The sequence below is a fragment of the Gadus chalcogrammus genome, chromosome 10, assembly GCF_026213295.1.
Source record: "Gadus chalcogrammus isolate NIFS_2021 chromosome 10, NIFS_Gcha_1.0, whole genome shotgun sequence".
NCBI classification, from domain to species: Eukaryota; Metazoa; Chordata; class Actinopteri; order Gadiformes; family Gadidae; genus Gadus; species Gadus chalcogrammus.
This window is the reverse complement of record NC_079421.1, coordinates 12,674,393-12,687,770: the sequence shown is the minus strand read 5'-3', so window position 1 is coordinate 12,687,770 and position 13,378 is coordinate 12,674,393. Positions and strand designations below refer to the sequence as shown.

At 43.3% G+C, this 13,378-nt stretch overlaps 1 protein-coding gene and 2 long non-coding RNA genes across 3 annotated transcripts; all 3 read left to right on the top strand.

The window, feature by feature from the left end:
- Positions 1-538: 538 nt before the first annotated feature.
- On the top strand, positions 539-1,670 carry LOC130390832 (uncharacterized). Its single transcript, XR_008896827.1, has 4 exons — positions 539-599; positions 947-1,023; positions 1,215-1,310; positions 1,445-1,670. It is a non-coding gene; the product is annotated as an uncharacterized LOC130390832 (long non-coding RNA).
- A 197-nt stretch (positions 1,671-1,867) lies between these two features.
- LOC130390831 (uncharacterized) lies at positions 1,868-4,002 on the top strand. Its single transcript, XR_008896826.1, has 4 exons — positions 1,868-1,956; positions 2,067-2,152; positions 2,260-2,940; positions 3,477-4,002. It is a non-coding gene; the product is annotated as an uncharacterized LOC130390831 (long non-coding RNA).
- A 6,375-nt stretch (positions 4,003-10,377) lies between these two features.
- Positions 10,378-12,924, top strand: LOC130390523 (galectin-3-binding protein A-like). Its single transcript, XM_056600523.1, has 3 exons — positions 10,378-11,055; positions 11,334-11,579; positions 11,755-12,924. Exons 1-3 carry the CDS (start codon positions 10,851-10,853, stop codon positions 12,579-12,581), a joined length of 1,278 nt encoding a protein of 425 aa, XP_056456498.1. The 5' UTR covers positions 10,378-10,850; the 3' UTR covers positions 12,582-12,924.
- The last annotated feature ends 454 nt before the right edge of the window (positions 12,925-13,378 follow it).

Genomic DNA, 13,378 nt, shown 5'->3' with positions numbered 1-13,378 from the left:
CAACCGAATCCACTCCGGGCACACGTCTGGTCTGAGCACAGTCACTGATGAACCGGTATCCACCAGGGCTGAACACGGCAACCCCTCCACGGCCACAGGGACATAGCATGAATCCCCGCCACCGAGTCGACCCACCACCACCGCCGTCTTTGAAGCTTTGATGACATCTGCTTCTGGGGGAAGTGGGTCTTGGCTCCCCCGCCTGTGATGACGTGGCCCCTCCGTTTCTGGTACAGCTGGGGCGGGGGAGGCGGGGGAAGAACTGTTTAAGGTCCGCACATCCCCCCCTGTGCGGGCCCCGTGGCATTTCCCGGACCCGCACGTGAAGTGGGGCAATCTCTGACCAAATGTCCAGGTTGGCCACACCCCCAGCAGGCTCTTTGGTCGGGGCGCTGTAGAATGCGTGACGGCTGCTGTGATACGGCCCTTATCAGTTCCGTCATTTCTGTCGCCCACGCCGGCTTTTCCTCTGCCGCCGGGCCCCGGGCTGCTCCCCCTGCCGGATAACTCGATTGTTGAATTCCTTAATTCAGGTGAACAAGTCCCTTTTTGAGGAGTTTGGTGTCAAGCACCGAATCACATCAGCATACCATCCTCAGGTATAGTGTATATTATGTCTGGTATAATGTACAGTGAGACGGTCATTATTGAGAAATAACCCCCAACAGGTTGATGCAGGACCCCGACGCGAATATGATCAGAATGGCGTCCATAGCAAAAGTCTGTTATTCATAGCAGCGGTCTGCTATACAGAAATAACAGTCTGTAGAATGCCCTAATTGACCAATCAGAATCGAGTATTCAACAAAGCTGTGTAATGAAGAAAGATAACTGACATAAAAGAAAGATTGATAAGCTTCTAAATAATGTTACTATTAACTTATACATATCTGTGACACTCTTTCAATTCTCTATTCCCCTTGCTTGTACTTTGCTGTTTTTACAGACCAATGGACTGGATGAGAGGACCAATCAGACACTGAAGAGGTCCATTGGCAAGACCCTTGATGGACAACAGGAGAGGTGGGAAGACAAATTAAAGAAATTGTTTTTTCAAATAACTGTTGTGTCCAAGCCTCTGCCAGGTATTCGCCCTTTCGTCTGATGTATGGACGGGAGCCACCTCTGCTTTCAGAGGTGTGTAGTGGTTGACTTTTTTGGTATTACACTTTGTAATACCAAAAAAGTAAACTTTCTTTTTCCTGTTACTTTAGACCACTGGAGATCTTCCAGATGATGTGGACATTGCTTCTCCAGATAAGGAGGATATTGAGAAGTATGTCCAGGCAGGGGCTGAGAGTGATGGAAAGGTCATTGACAAGGCAAGTGTTTTATAAATGGGAAGCAAATCATTATTTATATTATTATCATTATGTATTTATGTGCACAGAAAGGCAATTGCGAGGGCAGAATATTCATATATAAATTAACTATCCTGCATCAGGTGACTGCCAACATACAGAAGGCCCAGGAGAGACAGAAAGAGGCATACAAGAGGAGGACCAAGAGGGGGACCAAGCGCTTCAGGATCACGCCAGGCATGGAGGTCCTGAAGAAGAATGAGAGGAAGCGTGGAAGGCATGGTCAAACCATGGACCCAGATTGGCCAACTGTGTACAGGTAAATGGTTAAGATACCCAAAAATGGTTGTGACATCAAAGGCATCAAGTTTCGAGGACCCCCTCGAAAACAAGATGCTTCATCTCAAGGGGCTTATCCTGCCAATAAATAAATACAATTAAATGTTTGACTTTATGTCAAATTTTCCAACACGTATCCTTTCTTTAATTATATATTTATTTATATATATATATATAAAACAAAACTCATCTAGCTCTCACATTGATGTTTGATATTTTCAGGGTTACTGAGGTTACTGACAATAACCTTGTGCAGCTGGAGACCTTGGATGGAAAACCATTGAAGACCAGGAAACCCTATGCTTCAGTGTAGCCTGTGCGGAGAAATATGTTAATTTAATTATTAAAATCTTCTAGACTATACTAATAGACAATACTGAGAAGTGATTATGAAGCTTTTTGATAAGGTGCTTCTTTCCCCTCTAGGATCCCAGGCTGCCTGGCCCACCAAGGAGACTGTGTCCAATCTATCTGAGTCAGCAGATTCAGAGTTGGAGGAGGACCCACTAGAGGTAAATATTTCAGTCAGTCTTAATTTCACTTAATAAATACTTTGGTTGCTCTATTACATGCTAACATTGTTGCTAAATGAGTGAGATGTTTGTTTTTTTGGTTTCAGGACTGTGATGTTGTCATCACTAGTGTCCAGCCAGGCCAGGCTTATCCAGTTTCACTGAGCAATAGGGTGGAGGACTTCAGGGCCATGCTCAGCAATCCAAGTACTTGGTTGGATGACCATGCTATGGACCATGCTCAGGCCCTGCTTAAGGCTAAGTACCCCAACGTCAACGGACTCTGCGCCACCAACTCCCTAGCCTTGCTGTCCACTTTGACCGAGCCAGCACAAGGGTTTGTACAGATACTCAATGTTTCTGCAAATCACTGGGTTACGGTAAGTGACATAGGCTGCCAGGGAGGTTCAGTAAACATTTGACTCCCTAGGACACACTAGGACAGAGGTCTTCATTGAACAGGTCACAGGTCTGCTTGCTTTTCCAGGGAAGAGTGTCCGACTGCAGTGGCCTGACATACAGCAGCAGGCAGGTGGATCAGATTGTGGACTGTTTGCTATTGCCAACAGTTTTGCTCTCTGCAGCGGTGAAGGTCCCACCACAGTCCAATACTAGCAAGGACAAATGCGCAGTCACCTCTTTTCCTGTTTTCAGGCTGGAGAAGTGCAACTCTTCTCTAGAGCCATGAGGTCCCCCACTGCCGAACCATTCGCCATTGATGTCGATGTGCACTGCCTCTGCAGATGGACCATTGGGCAAGGAAAAGCACCTCTGGTCCCATGCAGAAGGTGTGGTAGGCCCTTTCACCAGTCCTGTCTTGCCCATATACACAATATTTATGAATACATTTGTCCAAATTGTCAAATTATATTCTAACTATTCTGCACAGTCTTCTTCTTTTGTAGGACTGGTATGTATGAGTCCCTTTGCTGGAGACTTATTTGATTCTTGTTAATATTCAGATTTTCCTTAATAGTTCTACTGTCAATATTGCTGTTTGTATGTTATGGATATTGTATATATTTGATGCATCTTCTAAACAGTATAATATAGCCTGATAAATGATTAATTTCTGGAATAAATAATCTATGTTTAACGCTTTTGCTATTTTTGATTGTACAGCACTTTGGTCAACCGTTGTTTTTAAATGTGTTCTATAAATACATTTGAGTTGAGTTGTGTCAGCCTTAAAAAAAAAAAGAAACCTCTCTATCTGACCTTGACGTCGGTGAGTGGGCTTACTACTAAAACAGACCATTTTTCCATTCCATTTCTGTTTTTCATTGTGGATTTGTTTCCTTCTTCGTCTATCCTTATCTCAAAGACATCGTGACAGGAAGAGTTAACCATGCAGAGGCCAAAGAACACCAGGGACATCAAGAATCAGCATCTTCTCGAAGTGTGGTGCATCAATCTGAACCTGGAACAAGCTAGACCTGTCACTCAGCGCTTATAATTGACATGCATCAAGAAACTGCATTATCACCTTTTTCATTTTATATTGAAGCATGATCATTATAAGATTGTTGTCAATGTTAGTTGTATATCTGAGGCAAATAATTAAATGTTATTCATATGTGGCCTGGTGTTAGATTACTTGAAATGAGACTGAGATTGAATGGGTTAAGAGATGCTATGTATAAGGTAGTGTCAGTATGTTGTGTTAGTGCAGTGGACAATAGTGCAAACAGTGTTAATATATTCTACATAGAGAAGACAGACAGGTTCAGAAAATGATTTATGCCCTAGCGTTCAGATTGATTTAACTCCTCCTGAGATGAGATAACAACCAGCCTCATTAATCCTATTCTTAGATCACAAAATATCTGCCACTTTGTTAAATAAATATATTTCCCCATACTGTGCTTGTTTCAAGTTATCTACTTTTCTATACATATATTATAAACGTATATCTTAATGTTATGGGGATAAAGTGAATAATAATAAAAAACGTTTACCAGTTAGTAAATGCCTGCTAACCTATTTATCTATCTATTACCTATAATCTATCTATTATCTAAATTAAATTAAGGCAATTAATTAACAAAAGCTAGTTAGACTATGATACACTTTAAACACTCAGTTTACTAGCTAAATTCGATTAAACAATTACGTACAATACAAATATAAAGTAAAAACAAGTGTTATCTAGCGATCCGTCATCTGTATTATGTTATTTCGTCTTTGGCAACATGAGCGGGAATTTTTTTTGAAACCTGCCTTGCAACAGACGAACCCCTTACGTAATCTGTTGTGCGTTGCCTGGCAACGGACAACTGATTACTACGTACCCGGTACAAATTTGGCACTGTCACACCAAATTTGTACCGGGTGCCAAATTTGTTATTGCCAGGCAGGTTTCAAAAAAGGATCGCGCTCATGTTGCCAAAGATGAAATAACATAATCGGATCGCTAGATAACACTTGTTTTTACTTTATATTTGTGTTGTATTTAATTGTTTAATCGAATTTAGCTAGTAAACTGAGTGTTTAAAGTGTATCATAGTCTAGCTAGCTTGTGTTAATTTAATTTCCTTAATTTAATCTAGAGAATAGATTATAGGTAATAGATAGATAGATAGATAGATAGATAGATAGATAGATAGATAGATAGATAGATAGATAGATAGATAGATAGATAGATAGATAGATAGATAGATAGATAGATAGATAGATAGATAGATAGATAGATAGATAGATGGGTAGATAGGTGAGCAGGCATTTACTAACTGGTAAATGTTTTTTATTATTATTATTCACGTTATCCCCATAACATTTAGCTGTGTAGGGAAATAGCTAAATGCAATACAATACAATACAAATATAAAGTTAGGAATGCTAATAAATGTAATTTGTAAAATAAGTGTTATATGTCTTGTCGCGCTCAATGAACGAGTTCGCAAATGTTCTTGAACCTTCCCACGTTCAAGCAACCATTCAACGCGATCGTCCGTTGCCAGGCAACGTTCGACGCGATCGTCTGTTGCCAGGCAGGTTTGGAATGGATTACGTATGGATTACGTAGGCGGTACAAACAGGCACCCGGTACAAATTTGGTGTGACAGCACCCGGTACAAATTTGGTGTGACAGAGCCACTCCCACAGTTACCATGACAACCAGTTACCCACCAGCTTAACATTAGCCAACAATAGGATCGTGACAATATATCGACAGATTATTTTTTTTCTTCAAGCTATTTTTTCAATTTACCCCCAACCTATATATCGACAGATTTTTCCTTTTTTCTAGCGATATATTGAACCTACCCCTCCAGGCTAAATATATGGGCTATTTAGATTTTGTTGTTTTTCAAGCAATATATTGAACCTACCCACAAGGCTGAATAAATCAATAGATAATTTAATTTTTTTCAAGCGATATATTGAAGTACCCCCACCAGGCTCAATATATCGATAGGGTATATCGATGTCTTTTATTTTTCTTCAAGCGATATATTGATCCTACCCCCCTAGGTTTAACATATTGATATGCTATTTTGATGTACTTTTCTTTTCTTCAAGCGATATATTCAGATGTGGTTCCTTGCCGAGCTCACCAGGGACGAGCATTCATGAACGCGTACAGTGCATCCGCACATGCATGTCTTTTCTAAAGCGTAGGCCTACACAACTTTTAAAAAATACATAGGCCTACTCGCGTGACGCATCTTGTGGAGGTGCATTAGAATATAACTAAAACAAACTAGACACTTAACAGTGTCTCAGCAGAGCGCAATGCTTCTAATATGTGCAGACAAAGTTCAACTTCATTGGGTAAAGTTCATTCATGGTGCGTGCTGCTTAAATGTAATGCATGGCAAGGCGGCAACTGACTAGAAGGCTCATTTGCTTAGAGCTTTAATAAAATGAATTCACTGCGGGTCTCCTGAATCTGTGCAAACTAGTGCAGCACTAAGTAAGGAATAATCACCGAGAGGCCGGGCAATAAACAGTTTGATATGCCCGGCTCGTGGACGGCTTACCGCCCGAGACGAAGTCGAGGGCGGTAACCTTCCGCGAGCCGGGCATATCAAACTGTTTATTGCCCTGCCTTGAGGTGATTATTACTTCGCGCCGGCCAACATAAAACAATTCATATACTTTAATAATTAGCCTTTTTCTTATTCGTATTGCATGCTTATTAAATGTATGCTCTGTTTGATTTCATCTCCCTCGAAAAGTAGTTCCCTTTAGAACTACGGTGAATAACGTTAGCTCAACTGTAGGTAACGCGTTTCTATAGCAACCACACAAGGCTGGATCTGATCTCACTAGTTTAACAACGTAGTTGTTACATTCGTATCAAGTCAGCTTTAATGACGATCGATCAAACATGCACTCCTTGGTTTATTTTTACAACGGACCTCATGTTTGAAATGTATGTGATAGAAAACGATACAAGCGGCGTATTGATCTACTGTGCTCAGTCAGCAGCAAGTAGAACCGACAAATCAGCGGGCAATATGTAAGGGATAATGCCCGACTTCGCGGAGGCAACCGTCCTCCGCTTCGCGTCGGACGGTTCACGCCTCCACGTCGTCCATTAATTCCTGATAATGGACACCTCGAAGGGCATTATCCCGCTTATACCACGGTCACTTACCAACGGTGACCAAATTAAGACCATTAATTTATATTTTCATGCGTTTTACAATCCGAATATAAAGTTTTCCACAAAACATACATTTGTTTGCCTGGTTACGCCTGAGGGTCTGACTAATACCCGGAACCACCATTACACGCCCGTTGGGTTCTCATGCAACGGAAACGTTGTTCACTCCTCCAGTAATTAGGACGGACCATAGCTACGACTTTAGAACGGGAGGTAGCGGGAGGTATTATAGTCCGCTGAGCTTTGTTTTGTTTCCCGTTGCTATGGTTACTACTATTTTAGAGACGATACGCCAGCTAGCGCATTAATTGAGAACGGTAAACAGACAATTTGACGGAACTACTTGTCCAGGTGTCCGTATATCAGGAGTTAATGCACACCCTGCATCCAATCAGAATCGAGTATTCCCGCAGACCGTGGTATAAGCCGGATTAATGCACCCCTCCCAGCCAATCAGAATCGAGCATTCTTAAATGAAGTAGAATAAGTAAGGAATAATCACCGAGAGGCCGGGCAATAAACAGTTTGATATGCCCGGCTCGTGGACGGCTTACCGCCCGAGACGAAGTCGAGGGTGGTAACCTTCCGCGAGCCGGGCATATCAAACTGTTTATTGCCCTGCCTTGAGGTGATTATTCCGTTTATTCTACTTCGCGCCGGCCAACATAATAAATTCGTATTGCATTCGTATTGCATGCTTATTAAATGTATACTCTGTTTAAGTTCATCTCCCTCGAAAAGTAGTTCCCTTTAGAACTACGGTGAATAACGTTAGCTCAGCTGTAGGTAACTCGTTTCTATAGCAACCAGTGCCACACGAGGCTGGATCTGATCACTAGTTTAATAACGTAGCTGCTACATTCGTATCAAGTCAGCTTTAATGACGATCGATCAAACATGCACTCCTTGGTTTATTTTTACTATGGACCTCATCTTGGAAATGTATGTGATAGAAAACGATGCAAGCGGCGTATTGATCTACTGTGCTCAGTCAGCAGCAAGTAGAACCGACAAATCAGCGGGCAATATGTAAGGGATAATGCCCGACGAGGTGTCCATTATCAGGAATTAATGGACGACGTGGAGGCGTGAACCGTCCGACGCGAAGCGGAGGACGGTTGCCTCCGCGAAGTCCATTAATTCCTGTTATACCACGGTCTGCGGGAATACTCGATTCTGATTGGATGCAGGGTGTGCATTAACTCCTGATATACGGACACCTGGACAAGTAGTTCCGTCAAATTGTCTGTTTACCGTTCTCAATTAATGCGCTAGCTGGCGTATCGTCTCTAAAATAGTAGTAACCATAGCAACGGGAAACAAAACAAAGCTGAGCGGACTATAATACCTCCCGCTACCTCCCGTTCTAAAGTCGTAGCTATGGCCCGTCCTAATTACTGGAGGAGTGAACAACGTTTCCGTTGCATGAGAACCCAACGGGCGTGTAATGGTGGTTCCGGGTATTAGTCAGACCCTCAGGCGTAACCAGGCAAACAAATGTATGTTTTGTGGAAAACTTTATATTCGGATTGTAAAACGCATGAAAATATAAATTAATGGTCTTAATTTGGTCACCGTTGGTAAGTGACCGTGGTATAAGCGGGATAATGCCCTTCGAGGTGTCCATTATCAGGAATTAATGGACTTCGCGGAGGCAACCGTCCTCCGCTTCGCGTCGGACGGTTCACGCCTCCACGTCGTCCATTAATTCCTGATAATGGACACCTCGTCGGGCATTATCCCTTACATAATGGACACCTCGAAGGGCATTATCCCGCTTATACCACGGTCACTTACCAACGGTGACCAAATTAAGACCATTCATTTATATTTTCATGCGTTTTACAATCTGAATATAAAGTTTTCCACAAAACATACATTTGTTTCCCTGGTTACGCCTGAGGGTCCGACTAATACCCGGAACCATCATTACACGCCCGTTGGGTTCTCATGCAACGGAAACGTTGTTCACTCCTCCAGTAATTAGGACGGACCATAGCTACGACTTTAGAACGGGAGGTAGCGGGAGGTATTATAGTCCGCTGAGCTTTGTTTTGTTTCCCGTTGCTATGGTTACTACTATTTTAGAGACGATACGCCCATAGACATCTATGGATACGCCAGCTAGCGCATTAATTGAGAACGGTAAACAGACAATTTGACGGAACTACTTGTCCAGGTGTCCGTATATCAGGAGTTAATGCACACCCTGCATCCAATCAGAATCGAGTATTCCCGCAGACCGTGGTATAAGCCGGATTAATGCACCCCTCCCAGGCAATCAGAATCGTGCGTTCTTAAATGAAGTAGAATAAGTAAGGAATAATCACCGAGAGGCCGGGCAATAAACAGTTTGATATGCCCGGCTCGTGGACGGCTTACCGCCCGAGACGAAGTCGAGGGCGGTAACCTTCCGCGAGCCGGGCATATCAAACTGTTTATTGCCCTGCCTTGAGGTGATTATTCCGTTTATTCTACTTCGCGCCGGCCAACATAATAAAACAATTCATATACTTTAATAATTAGCCTTTTTCTTATTCGTATTGCATGCTTATTAAATGTATGCTCTGTTTAATTTCATCTCCCTCGAAAAGTAGTTCCCTTTAGAACTACGGTGAATAACGTTAGCTCAACTGTAGGTAACGCGTTTCTATAGCAACCACACAAGGCTGGATCTGATCTCACTAGTTTAACAACGTAGTTGTTACATTCGTATCAAGTCAGCTTTAATGACGATCGATCAAACATGCACTCCTTGGTTTATTTTTACAACGGACCTCATGTTTGAAATGTATGTGATAGAAAACGATACAAGCGGCGTATTGATCTACTGTGCTCAGTCAGCAGCAAGTAGAACCGACAAGTCAGCGGGCAATATGCCGGATTAATGCACCCCTCCCAGCCAATCAGAATCGAGCATTCTTAAATGAAGTAGAATAAACAGCATTATCTACGTGATGCGCTATGGATAGAGAACAAAATTTGCAGCATTTTGCAAAAAAATCTAAATCTGCCCATAAATGTACGCGTCAGAATTTTGCGGTTTTCACTGACTACAATATTGCATCTGTCAGTTGTCAAATTAGCTGAACAAAATGTTAATCTTCAATAATTGTTCATGGTCAACTTATATAGTCCATTTATTTAAGCTCTCAACAGCATAACCATAAAGCTTCGCCACATCGGCGGGAAAACACGGCACACGCAAAGTACATCCATGGACTCAGCCGTTCAAAGCCAGTCTGCATCAATAGTATGACAACTGGATGGCAGGAGATGTGGACAAGGAATACACCGCAGGGGGGAACATGAGAGCCCCAGCTCGCGCATACTAGTAGCCTGGGTGCTTTAAGCGTGGAACAAGTTGGATACGGAGCAGGTGAAAAACTCCTTAAAAGTGTGGGTTTGTTTGCGTGTATTTGTGTGTCACTCTGTTCGAGCCTGCACAAGAGTTCAATGTTGTCATTAGCTGTTAAGTCTTTCTGACCAATCGCAGTTCAAGGCCGACCTGGGCTGTACCACTTCGGGAGGGGGCGCTTACTCCCCTCTAGACAAAATCGAATTGGTTGCGACGTTGACAGATCGTATGTGTTGCGTGTGTTGAGTGGGTGAGAGGTTGCGGTCGCACAGCTCAGGTTGCTGGATGGCGCTGCAAGGAACTTTTATATCGCAATAGTTATCCCGCAGTAATCAGCCTGGCGGAATTCTTTGCGGGTCTCTCTTCTTATATCCATCTTACCAAAGACATTTTATTACTGTCCTTCTCAACACTCTCTGATCTCACTAAAAGACCTGGCAGCACGAAACAGCAATATCGACGAGAAGCGCTATGCATAGAGAAAAAAGAATACCGACGTTGAATTTGCAACATTTTGCAACAAATTATTCTAAATCTACCTATACATGGACACGTCAGAATTTTGCGGTTTTCACTTTCTACAATGTTGCATCTGTGGTTGCTGGTAATGCAACCACAAAGAAGTAGACTCTACGGGCCTATTTTCATCATTATTATGTTTTCTATTATTTTTTTGACGGCACAGCAATCCGGGGCTATTCCCAAAAGATCCGGGGCTATAGCCTTGAATGCCCCGGTCTAACGACGCGCCTGCTCAGAGTACTTTGATTTTACACCAACTCAGTTGCACAATTAGGCTGGAGTCAATAACCTACAGGTTAAAACATCTCTCAGTAGCCAACATGCAGAAGCACGGGACCATGCTGTCTGCTTTGTGGATTTTGCTTCTCCATGTTTCTCCTCTCAGATCCATGAAATTTAATTTACTTTTCGGTAAGTTCAACTACAATTCCATTACTTCAATTGCAAATAGATCACCTGATAAACTAGTTTCCTCTTATTTGTTTTGTTCTCTTGTTTGATAGGCCTACTGTGAAAATCTCTCAATTGATCACCTAATCACTCAATGATGTATTACATTACAGGCGTTTCATTATATAGCTGTTGCTGCCCAGCCTGTTCATTCATCCGTTTTATTCATTCATAACGTGAAGTGTTATATAGATATTTGCTGTCTCCCAAACACAAACTCAATCATATTTGTGCACCAGAAAGCCCGTTGCAGTTACAGCCCCAACCAGAGGGGGGTGCTGCAGCACCCTCAGCACACCCCCTTCCCGCATCCCTGCCGAAGGGAGGGTTGAAGACCGGTCACCTGGGCCAGGTGAAGGTCTACCCTCACTTGGTAGGGGGAGCCGTGTGTCACAATGACTGGGATCCGCCCGCGTGGACGGTGTGTCATCAGCTGCACTCCCAAGGAGACATATTTGCTCCCACTGGAAAGGCGTTTAACGAAGGTGGGCTTTTCTGTTCTGAGATTAATTCTCCACTGGGGAATGTGGTGGGGGTGGGGGGGGGCGCAGCAGATTTAGCAAAAGCAGTTTTCACAGTCATAGAGTTTAACAGTGAGTGTCCCCTTTTTTAACAACTCTGGTTCCGAAAGTCAATATCCCATTCATTTTCTCTCTTCAGAAAATTACGGAAATAGCCTGCCGGAGAACTGTCGCCGGTACATGGTGTGGAACTTCCAGAACCTCACAACCTCCAGGGCCTGGTCTTCTGTGTCGGCGAAACTGCTGGAGACCCTTCTGTCTCACTCTGACCTGGTGGTGCCGGACGAGACCTTCGTCCTTGGAGCGCTTGAGGACTGGATCTCAAAGGTGAACCCGACGAGCTGTAAGAAGCAACAGGCCGCCTTGTTGACCCTCGTCCGCTTCCCTATGATCCCCGCTACGGATCTCTACAAGCTACAGTTCACCTCCGCCTTCCTCGTCACCCATAAGGCTCTGTATCAGGAGAAACTTCTGAAAGGGTTCGCGGCTCACTTGCTGCCCTTCGGCATTCTGAAGAACAGCTCAACCTTCAAGAGTAACGACCGGGATTACCAGCCCAGGATTTACACCGGATCGCCGTGGAGCGTTGCTTATGGAAACTCGTCGAGACCGTGGACAAGTCAAACTCACATCACACCTGTCCACACCAGCGCTATCTTGGAGGAAAAAAAGGTTCACTGGCAGCTGGACCTCTTCAACAATCATAGCGACTGTTCCGACAGTGGCGTGCGGTGTGATTCACTGCCTGCGGCCAGAATGACAATGGCCACGTACAACTTCCAGTACCAGGAAATCTTCCGCTACTGCAACCGTCTGCTGTTAAGCTGCCAAGGAAGATTCATCCACGTCATGGACTTCAAGGATAATCTCGCTTGTGTGTCCTGTATGCAACGTACCCCTGCAACGTACCCCTGCGCCGGTGGAAGGTATGACTACCTCTTTGTGGTGAGGCCTGAAAACATTTAAGCCGACCGCCTCTCGCTGGTTGTTGGGGGGGGATCGTGGTGGTGGGGGATGTAAAATTGGTGATGGGCCGCCATAGTGGTGTTTATATGCAATAGCCTTTATGATTGCTGCCTTTGAGGGTGACGGTTTTTCCAGAGTCTGAAACTGGGTTTGTTCTTGGTTTGGTTTTTGCCTGCCTCTGGTTACTGGGATAAAACCCTATTTAACTCATGAGAAAGCCAACGCGGCCTTTCAATGAAATGCATCAAGATCTCTTAGTAAAGTAACTCTCATTAGTATGTTAATGTATGCTTTGAAGACTTCAAATAAAAAGCAATTTAAATAAATCTGTCTTTATTTTCCATCATGCACCCCATGTACATTTGTGTTACAATTTTAAGTTCCAATATACAAAGATGTCCTGACATGCAATTTACTTATTAGCTGCAAAAGTTTATAATTTTTGCTAGTCCTCGCATGCGTGGAGAGGGGGGATGGAGTGGACGAGTCCACTTCAACTTCTGAAAAACATGTTGTCCCCCAAATATAAATTCTTTCTACATAAATGATGTAATTGAGAGCATATATTAAACATAGGCCGACTCCACTTATGAAATATTTCACACATAAACATAACACTTTTGAGCAGTTTTGTATATGTCCCCCATATATCCTGCACAGTGGTTTGAACAGTCGCATAAACAATTAATGGTGTCTTATGGCAGCTCATTTTATATATACGTTGGTGATATTATTGATGTCCTCCTCTGAGTTGTAATGAGATCAGCGCCCTTGATCCTTAGAGAACTAGTTCCTAA